General features: G+C 42.9%; 2 protein-coding genes across 7 annotated transcripts in view; both read left to right on the top strand.

Moving 5' to 3' along the window:
* The window catches only part of spag17 (sperm associated antigen 17), a 51,247-nt gene extending 46,047 nt beyond the window's left edge, over nt 1-5,200 (top strand). For 3 of the 5 annotated variants that reach the window (XM_058390648.1, XM_058390646.1, XM_058390651.1), the window contains 14 exons: nt 154-350; nt 429-555; nt 1,184-1,329; nt 1,547-1,705; nt 1,798-1,886; nt 1,975-2,105; nt 2,659-2,789; nt 3,019-3,207; nt 3,630-3,734; nt 3,854-3,893; nt 4,028-4,109; nt 4,196-4,243; nt 4,338-4,431; nt 4,639-5,200. In XM_058390648.1, coding sequence (XP_058246631.1) covers nt 154-350; nt 429-555; nt 1,184-1,329; nt 1,547-1,705; nt 1,798-1,886; nt 1,975-2,105; nt 2,659-2,789; nt 3,019-3,207; nt 3,630-3,734; nt 3,854-3,893; nt 4,028-4,109; nt 4,196-4,243; nt 4,338-4,431; nt 4,639-4,734 — 1,634 coding nt within the window. In that variant the 3' untranslated portion in view covers nt 4,735-5,200. Of the gene's footprint in view, nt 1-153; nt 351-428; nt 556-1,183; nt 1,330-1,546; nt 1,706-1,797; nt 1,887-1,974; nt 2,106-2,658; nt 2,790-3,018; nt 3,208-3,629; nt 3,735-3,853; nt 3,894-4,027; nt 4,110-4,195; nt 4,244-4,337; nt 4,432-4,546 lie in introns of all 5 variants that reach the window. The other 2 variants (XM_058390649.1, XM_058390650.1) reach the window with 2 other exon arrangements.
* A 940-nt stretch (nt 5,201-6,140) lies between these two features.
* The window catches only part of dennd2da (DENN/MADD domain containing 2Da), a 59,077-nt gene continuing 55,217 nt past the window's right edge, over nt 6,141-10,000 (top strand). The window contains exon 1 of one of the 2 annotated variants that reach the window (XM_058389652.1): nt 6,141-6,560. The gene's annotated coding sequence lies outside the window, so the exon portion shown is untranslated. The remainder of the gene's footprint in view (nt 6,561-10,000) is intronic. The other variant, XM_058389651.1, reaches the window with a different exon arrangement.

Genomic DNA, 10,000 nt, shown 5'->3' with positions numbered 1-10,000 from the left:
CACCACACTCCAAAACACTTCAATACACACCTTCACACACTACTATAGACCAATAACTACAACATATTACTACATTAACACTACACAATAAAACACAATAAAACACAACACTACACAATAATACACAACACTACTTGCTCATGTTCTCCTCAGTTAAACCCAGCTCAGGTGTTGGAGTAGAAGGGGTGGAGCCAACATTAAAGGTGGAGCTTAAAGAGCAGGTAGAGCTGGCAGGTGCTTCATGGTGCACCACAACTCCATCAGGAGTGAGGATCAGGACCATCAGAGGTGAACAGGTGGAGGAGAAACCTGTCCTGAACTTCTACAGCACAGACCCACAAACACACAGTGTGAGTTATCAAACACATTACACACACACACACACACACACACACACACACACCTGTAACCTTCTCTCTGTGTATCAGGTGGTGGTGACGAGAGATGATGGTGTGCTGTGTCTCCTGGAGAAGCACAGAGTGGTAGTGGATCACGCTGATGGAACCAGAATGATCTCCGACCAGCAGAGGGAGACACTGAGCCAGCAGCTCTCAGGTCAGGGTCCTCTCTCAGTCTCTCAGACCACGCCCACTCCTGTTTCAGAGATTTGTTAGCTGCTGTTTATTACCAACCTTTCAGTTTCTGGGGGATGTGGAAACCTCTACAGTGGAATTTGATTAAAACAGGGAAGTGTGTGTGTGTGTGTGTGTGTGTTACAGTAATATACTCTATAGGTTTATCTGTTTATAGTTACATTTAGTATTTGTGAAGCCTGTTGTGTTCTCTGATGTTCCCTCAGTGCTCTCTCTCTAATTCACTCACACCATCCAGCCAATCAGAACAGGGTGTTGTGTCTAATCACCTGTCAATCATGATGCCTGTGAATTTATAAAGCCCCGCCTTCTGCACCGGCGTTCAGCCTCGGTTATGTGGTTTGGGGGCATGGCTTTGTAACAAACTCTGAGGGCTCACTGTATAGTTTGGATTTTGAGCTTAAAGCTAACTTCATCTACTGAAATCACTGACTGCCCCTTTAATGGTCAGCTGCATGGTCAGTGGAGGGAACCTGACAATCTGATCATTTAGTCTGATTTTCAGACCTGATGCAGATCAGAGTGATGACACACCACACTGAGGTTTTATCATCCAGCATGTTGGAGTGTTGTCGTCTGTTTGTTTTCAGGAAGCAGTGATGGAGGGAGAGCAAGCAGCGTGAAGGTGGAGAAGAGTGGATTCGCTCCAGTCATGGTGAAGTGTGAGGAGAAAAGTGCCAAGGTTCTCTTTAGAGACGGAACCACCATCAGCGCTACTGCTCACGGGTCATACAGGGTGAGGGGGGAGGGGGGAGGGGGGGAGAATAGAGGGAGGGATGGAGAAAGATGTGGATGAATGGAAGATGTGGAGATGCGAAAGAGGATTGATGGAGAGATGGACAGAAAGATGTTTGAGGTTAATAGGATAGAAGGATGGATGAACTGATAGTTTTAAGGATTAATGAAAGGTGGCTAGATGGATCTCTCTCTCTCTCTCTCTCTCTCTGCTGTAGGTGTGTTTGTCAGATGGAAGCTGTCTGTGTCTCTCTGAGGATGGTGTAGCAGTGTACAGCATTACAGGACCTGAAGGAGACCAGCGTGGACGTTACACCATGAGTCACTCTGGGGGTTTTGTGTGTGAGCTCACTGACTCAGAGGGAAACCACTACCAGGTCTACACGCACACACACACGCACACACACACACACACACGCACACACGCAGACACACACACGGTAGATGAAATGTGTTTTGGTGTGTGTAGGTCACAGCAGAGGGAGGAGTCTCCATCTCACACACTGACACGGAGAGTAAGGCACAACACAACACTGATCTTGATACACACACACCTCGGTAAGTGACAGAGTGTAATAACACACACCACAGCACACACACACACATACAGTATGCTAATTAGTGTGTGTGTGTGTGTGTGTTACAGGTTGTTTATGGTGTATGCTGATGGCTCTGCTCTGGAGTTCCTCTCCTCTCAGACTGTAGATAAGATTCTGCAGAAGGAGAAGAAAGATCCCACAGTCGCTGTGGTCAGAGACCCCATACCACACACACACGGTTAGAACACACACACACACACACACACACATGGTCAGAAAACCCACTCTCACACACACGGTCAGAACACACACAAACACACACACACACATGGTCAGAACACCCACTCTCACACACACAAACACACACACACACACACATGGTCAGAACACCCACTCTCACAAACACACAAACACACACACACACATGGTCAGAACACCCACTCTCACACACACAAACACACACACACACACACGCTCAGAACACCCACTCTCACACACACGGTCAGAACACACACAAACACACACACACACATGGTCAGAACACCCACTCTCACACACACGGTCAGAACACACACAAACACACACACAGTCAGAACACACACACACACACATGGTCAGAACACCCACTCTCACACACACGGTCAGAACACACACACACACACACATGTTCAGAGCACACACACACACACACACACACTCATGCACACACACAGGGTCAGAACACACACACTCTCACACACACACAGATTTTTTAGATAAATGTTGTATTAATATTATTGTGTTTTTAACAGAGGCATTTGCAATCACAATCCTGAAACCCTTCTCTGACCTGAGCTCCTATTGGCTCTCACCCAAACACCTGGATGACATCATCCCCGCCAACCTCAAATCCAGGAAGTGGGACACGTTCCCCACCTCTGAGGTAAACACACAACATCCAATCAGTTACTCAGGTGGAGTAAAGCCTTGAAGCAGTGCAATTTATTTCATCAACTCTTAAACACTAATCAGATGTCTCCTAGTCCAGCAGATTAAGATTAAACACTGCCGGGCTGAACAGGGAGAGTCAGTGTTTAAATCTGTGAGAGTGTTTATTTCAGTCTCCTCCTCACACACTCTTCTCCTTGGGTGTTTAATTTGGTGTGTTCTAGGTGAAAACCTCCAGTTCTCCCTTCGGTGTGTCTCTGGGTCGAGGTTTAGAGCTGAAGGAGAGAACCACGCTGAGTTCTGATCCGACTTCTCCAGTTTTACAGAACCCCAACACACTGCTGATCCGCCGCATCACTGAACACACACCATTCACACAACAACATTACAAAGACCTGCAGCACAAACTGCTGGTACTGTTCACACACACACACACACACACACACACACATGCTCACACACACACACACACACACACACACACAGAGTTGTACTTCCTGAGAAAAAGCTATGCAAATATAACTCCGCCCCCTAGAGATAACCACACCCCACCTTACATTTATGGAATTTCATCTCATTTATACAGCTGAGCGGTTCAGGGCTAAGGGCCTTGCTCAGGGGTCCAGCAGGGGCAGCTCTGTGGTCTTGGGAGCTGAACTTATAACCTTCTGATCTGTAGTTAAATGCCTTTAACACTCAGCTTCCACGTCCCACCCCTCCACACACATCCTCAGGATCAGGATCCACTGAAAAAGTCTTTTAATTTTGATTAAAATCCATAAAATCCAGGTCATGAATTACAGCTGTATGTGTGTGTGTGTGTGTGTGTGTACAGTCGTACATAAATCAGCTCCTGCAGAGAGAGAAGCTGAGCGATGAGATGAAGCTGAAGGATCCTCAAGCAGCAGAGCAGAAACGTCATCGCTCTGACCTTCTCCAGGTCCGTCACTGTGGGCATGTCCCAATCCGCACACTATAAACACCATACAGTGGACAGAAACAATGTCCTGTCCGTAATTCAGTCCAGTATTTTAACTGCTTCTGTCTCATCCACTGCAGATTCGGTCAGACTCAACACCAGGTTCAACACCTCAGTCCAGTGAGAGACGCACACAACACTACACTACACACTGTCCAATACACACAATACTATATGCGTGTCTGACTGTACACTACCAGTAAAATCTTCTCCTGTGTGTTTGTGTGTGTGTTTGTGTGTGTGTGTGTGTGTAGTGCTCTCTCTGTACTCTCAGGCTGTAGGTGTTTCTCACACGGTTTTGTCTAATCAGCACGGTGACCAACAAGTGACACACAGGTAACACACACACACACACACACACACACACACACACACACACACACGGATGCAGAAATAAATCTCTGTGGGGGTTTTTTTTCCAGTAAACAGAAGCGGATGTCTGGATGGAGGAACAGAATCCACCAACACAGGTAAAAAAAAAGTTTTCTGATCATGTGACTCTGATGTCATAGATGTTAGTGATGGAGAGGAAGAACCTGATGGAACCTGGTGGCTGTTCTTCAGGTTAGATCTTCAGGAGGAAGTGAGACATCGCTATGCTCTGAGAAACCACATCATTACATCGTATTTCCATCCCGAGCTTCAGGAGATCCAGCAGGTGAGCATCACCACAACAACACCATGTCTCACATCAGTCACTCAGGCAGAACATCTGGATCATCATGGTGTACTTCATCATCTACTCAGTTCCTCTGTTCCAACTGTTCCATTAGATCTGATAATGAGCGAGCTCACCATGATAAAATCTAAACCAGACGAGTGTGAAATGTGCTGAAGAGCTTCAGGAGTTCATGTTCATTCACAGGAGCTGAAGTCCACATCTCTCTCGCAGACCCTTCCCTCGTTCCCTGAACGGAGAAATTCCGGACTGCAGAAGTTCTCCAGCTCTTACTGGTGCTGACGATCTGCAGTTTTATCCACAGAACATTCAGAGCAGATGATCATTAAACAAGTGGCAAGCTTGACTTAAGAGACTTCATCTTCTAAAGTTTATGAAACATCCTGACACTCAGGTGACGTTAGTTAAAGAAGTTTAGGATTATTTTAAAGTAGTTTAAGCGACAGTCCACATGTATTAGCTAAATGTTTGATGTAAAAGCTATTATTCAGCTAGCTAACCTTCACCAAGTATCTTTTTTCTCATCATCATTCATCAAAAAATGGACCAAAAGATTGTTTCCTCAGGTAAGAAGGTCACATGATGAGAGTCTGTGCTCTGATTGGTTAAACACAATAACTGGACCACTAGAGGGTGCAGCTGAGCTGAGGAACAGGAATATAGCTGCTGCTTTGGTTGTTCATACTGTAGGTGTGTGTGATATAATTCTGTTGTGTTTACAAACTAATAAAAATCTTTATTAGATTAAGATTTTGGATATTTGGTTTTTAGTATATGTTCATATTTATTATTTAGAATAGAATTTATTTTACATCAATGAAAACATTAAACCAACAAATATTTAGTTATGAATTAAATGGAAAATAAAAAAGAGGACAGGTTATTTACACACACACACACACACACACACACGTTATAGCAGCTTAGCAGTTACGCAGGATAAGTTTACACACACACACAGAGTGATTGCAGCAGTGCAGATGAGTTTACTCCATATAAATAGCAGGCAGTTTTTCAGGAGCAAATGATTCCAGGATGTTGACGGTGTTTGTATATCAATGTTGAGCTTTTTTGTGAAGTTTTGATAATCCAAATCTTTAGCATTCCTGAGAACTCAGAACCTAGGACTCATGTTAGTCATGAGTTAGGACTCCTAACTCATGACTTAGCTCTTAGAACTCAGGATTCAGAACTCACGATTCATGACTTAGCTCTTAGAACTCAGCTCTCAGATTTCTGGACTCAGCTCTCAGAACCCAGAACTCAGGATTCAGAACTCAAGACTCAGAACTTGGAACTCAAGACTCAGGATTCAGAACTTTCAAAACTCTGCTCTGAACTCAGAACTTAGGACTAAAGCTCTGATGAACAGAAGGATTAAACTGGTGGTCCTGACCTCTATACAGTCTTTGAAATTAAACATTATTACACATCAAACAACTCTAACACTGTGTATGTGTGTGTGTGTGTGTGTGTCTGTGTGTTGGAGGCTATACACTTTCTTTGCTTGTTAGCCAAATTAGCTGAGTGTAATTATTCCACTGACATTCTGTTCCATTTCAGAGCAACAAGACACTTCAAAGTCCACTTCTGTTTCAAAATCCACTCGAGTTTTCCCTTAGTCTTATCACTTCCTCATAGTGAAAAAAGAGAAGCAGCGCACACACACTCTTACACACACACACACTCTCTCTGTCTCTCACACACACATACACACACACTTACACACACACTCTCACATACACACACACACACACACACCCTCATATACACACACACACACACACAAAAGAAACTCACTGAATGGTGACTGAAAGAGGACAAAGACAGAGTGCTGACACTGAAGGAGAAACACAGCAGTGGTGGAGAGAGAGATAGGGGGGGGAGGGGGGAGTAACTCAGGCAGAGAGAGAGAGAAACACAGGAAGAGAATTTTGACACAGTGTGTGATGAAGTGATGGGATTTTAGCGCTACAGAACATACACAAGCTACACAATCTTGTAAACACAACAAGAGCGGACGAACCGGAAAGATTTAAACACACACACACACACACACACACACACACACACAGACCCTGAAGTTACCGTGAGGACTTTGCACTGAGGTGAGTCACTTTGAATTATAGTTTCAACTTCATTTAAAACACTGCTTTGGTTTTCATGTCTGAGCACACACACACACACACACACACACACACACACACACACGTGTGGAAATGTAGTAGCAGGTGCTTCTCAACTCATTGTGGTTGGCCCACATTAAGAAAGACCTGAGAAAGTATGTAGTGTGGTTTAGTTACAGTCATAGGAACAGGTGTGTGTGTGTGGGTGTGTGTGTGTGTGTGTATGTATTTGTGTGTGTGTGTGGGTGTGTGTGTGTATGTATTTGTGTGTGTGTGTGTGTGTGGGTGTGTGTGTGTGTGTGTGCATGCAGGTGGATTTGTTTTTAGAAAAAAATAAAGTTGAGATTTGAGATTAAATTGTCTGTCAGCAAAATGACTTGTGTATATTAGTGTGTGTATCAGTGTGTGTGTATTAGTGTGTGTATCAGTGTGTGTGTATCAGTGTGTGTATTAGAGTGTGTGTTAGAGTGTGTATTAGGGTGTGTGTCAGTGTGTGTATTAGAGTGTGTATCAGTGTGTGTATTAGTGTGTATCAGTGTGTATTAGACTGTGTGTTAGTGTGTGTATCAGTGTGTGTATTAGAGTGTGTATCAGTGTGTGTATTAGACTGTGTGTTAGTGTGTGTATCAGTGTGTGTATTAGAGTGTGTGTCAGTGTGTGTATTAGATTGTGTATCAGTGTGTGTATCAGTGTGTGTATTAGAGTGTGTATTAGGGTGTGTATTAGAGTGTGTATCAGTGTGTATTAGAGTGTGTGTTAGAGTGTGTGTTAGAGTGTGTATTAGAGTGTGTATCAGTGTGTGTATTAGTGTGTATCAGTGTGTATTAGAGTGTGTGTTAGAGTGTGTATCAGTGTGTGTATTAGAGTGTGTATTAGAGTGTGTATCAGTGTGTGTATTAGTGTGTATCAGTGTGTATTAGAGTGTGTGTTAGAGTGTGTTTAGAGTGTGTATTATAGTGTGTATTAGAGTGTGTATTGGAGTGTGTATCAGTGTGTGTATTAGAGTGTGTATTGGAGTGTGTATCAGTGTGTGTATTAGAGTGTGTATTAGAGTGTGTATTGGAGTGTGTATTAGAGTGTGTATCAGTGTGTGTATTGGAGTGTGTATTGGAGTGTGTATTGGAGTGTGTATTGGAGTGTGTATTGGAGTATGTATTGGAGTGTGTATTGGAGTGTGTATTAGAGTGTGTATTAGAGTGTGTATTAGAGTGTGTATCAGTGTGTGTATTAGAGTGTGTATTAGAGTGTGTATCAGTGTGTATTAGAGTGTGTATTGGAGTGTGTATCAGTGTGTGTATTAGAGTGTGTATTGGAGTGTGTATCAGTGTGTGTATTAGAGTGTGTATCAGTGTGTGTATCATTGTGTGTATTAGAGTGTGTATTGGAGTGTGTATCAGTGTGTGTATTGGAGTGTGTATTGGAGTGTGTATCAGTGTGTATTAGAGTGTGTATTGGAGTGTGTATCAGTGTGTGTATCATTGTGTATTAGAGTGTGTATCAGAGTGTGTATTGGAGTGTGTATCAGTGTGTGTATTAGAGTGTGTATCAGTGTGTGTATTAGAGTGTGTATCAGTGTGTGTATCAGTGTGTGTATTAGGGTGTGTATCAGTGTGTGTATTAAAGTGTGTATCAGTGTGTGTATCATTGTGTGTATTAGAGTGTGTATTGGAGTGTGTATTAGGGTGTGTGTTAGAGTGTGTATCAGTGTGTATTAGAGTGTGTATTGGAGTGTGTATCAGTGTGTGTATTAGAGTGTGTACCAGTGTGTGTATCATTGTGTGTATTAGAGTGTGTATTGGAGTGTGTATCAGTGTGTGTATCAGTGTGTGTTAGTGTGTGTATCAGTGTGTGTTAGTGTGTGTATCAGTGTGTGTTAGTGTGTGTATCAGTGTGTGTTAGTGTGTGTTAGTGTGTGTATCAGTGTGTGTTAGTGTGTGTCAGTGTGTGTATCAGTGTGTGTTAGTGTGTGTATCAGTGTGTGTTAGTGTGTGTATCAGTGTGTTAGTGTGTGTATCAGTGTGTGTTAGTGTGTGTATCAGTGTGTGTTAGTGTGTGTATCAGTGTGTGTATCAGTGTGTGTTAGTGTGTGTTAGTGTGTGTATCAGTGTGTGTTAGTGTGTGTATCAGTGTGTGTTAGTGTGTGTATCAGTGTTTGTTAGTGTGTGTATCAGTGTGTGTTAGTGTGTGTATCAGTGTGTGTTAGTGTGTGTTAGTGTGTGTATCAGTGTGTGTTAGTGTGTGTATCAGTATGTGTTAGTGTGTGTATCAGTGTTTGTTAGTGTGTGTATCAGTGTGTGTTAGTGTGTGTATCAGTGTGTGTTAGTGTGTGTTAGTGTGTGTATCAGTGTGTGTTAGTGTGTGTATCAGTGTGTGTTAGTGTGTGTATCAGTGTTTGTTAGTGTGTGTATCAGTGTGTGTTAGTGTGTGTATCAGTGTGTGTTAGTGTGTGTTAGTGTGTGTATCAGTGTGTGTTAGTGTGTGTATCAGTGTGTGTTAGTGTGTGTATCAGTGTGTGTTAGTGTGTGTATCAGTGTTTGTTAGTGTGTGTATCAGTGTGTGTTAGTGTGTGTATCAGTGTTTGTTAGTGTGTGTATCAGTGTGTGTTAGTGTGTGTATCAGTGTGTGTTAGTGTGTGTTAGTGTGTGTATCAGTGTGTGTTAGTGTGTGTATCAGTGTGTGTTAGTGTGTGTATCAGTGTGTGTTAGTGTGTGTATCAGTGTGTGTTAGTGTGTGTATCAGTGTTTGTTAGTGTGTGTATCAGTGTGTGTTAGTGTGTGTATCAGTGTGTGTTAGTGTGTGTTAGTGTGTGTATCAGTGTGTGTTAGTGTGTGTATCAGTGTGTGTAAGTGTGTGTATCAGTGTGTGTTAGTGTGTGTATCAGTGTGTGTTAGTGTGTGTGTGTGTATCAGTGTGTGTTAGTGTGTGTATCAGTGTGTGTTAGTGTGTGTTAGTGTGTGTATCAGTGTGTGTATCAGTGTGTGTTAGTGTGTGTTAGTGTGTGTATCAGTGTGTGTTAGTGTGTGTATCAGTGTGTATCAGTGTGTGTATCAGTGTGTGTTAGTGTGTGTATCAGTGTGTGTTAGTGTGTGTATCAGTGTGTGTTAGTGTGTGTATCAGTGTGTGTTAGTGTGTGTATCAGTGTGTTAGTGTGTGTTAGTGTGTGTATCAGTGTGTGTTAGTGTGTGTTAGTGTGTGTATCAGTGTGTGTTAGTGTGTGTATCAGTGTGTGTTAGTGTGTGTATCAGTGTGTGTATCAGTGTGTGTTAGTGTGTGTTAGTGTGTGTATCAGTGTGTGTTAGTGTGTGTTAGTGTGTGTATCAGTGTGTGTGTTAGTGTGTGTGTTAGTGTGTGTATCAGTGTGTGTTAGTGTGTGTTAGTGTGTGTATCAGTGTGTGTTAGTGTGTGTATCAGTGTGTGTTAGT

Source organism: Hemibagrus wyckioides, linkage group LG05 (assembly GCF_019097595.1).
Source record: "Hemibagrus wyckioides isolate EC202008001 linkage group LG05, SWU_Hwy_1.0, whole genome shotgun sequence".
Taxonomy (NCBI): Eukaryota; Metazoa; Chordata; class Actinopteri; order Siluriformes; family Bagridae; genus Hemibagrus; species Hemibagrus wyckioides.
The sequence above is the reverse complement of the archived record's forward strand: the minus strand, read 5'-3'. Positions and strand labels throughout refer to the sequence as shown.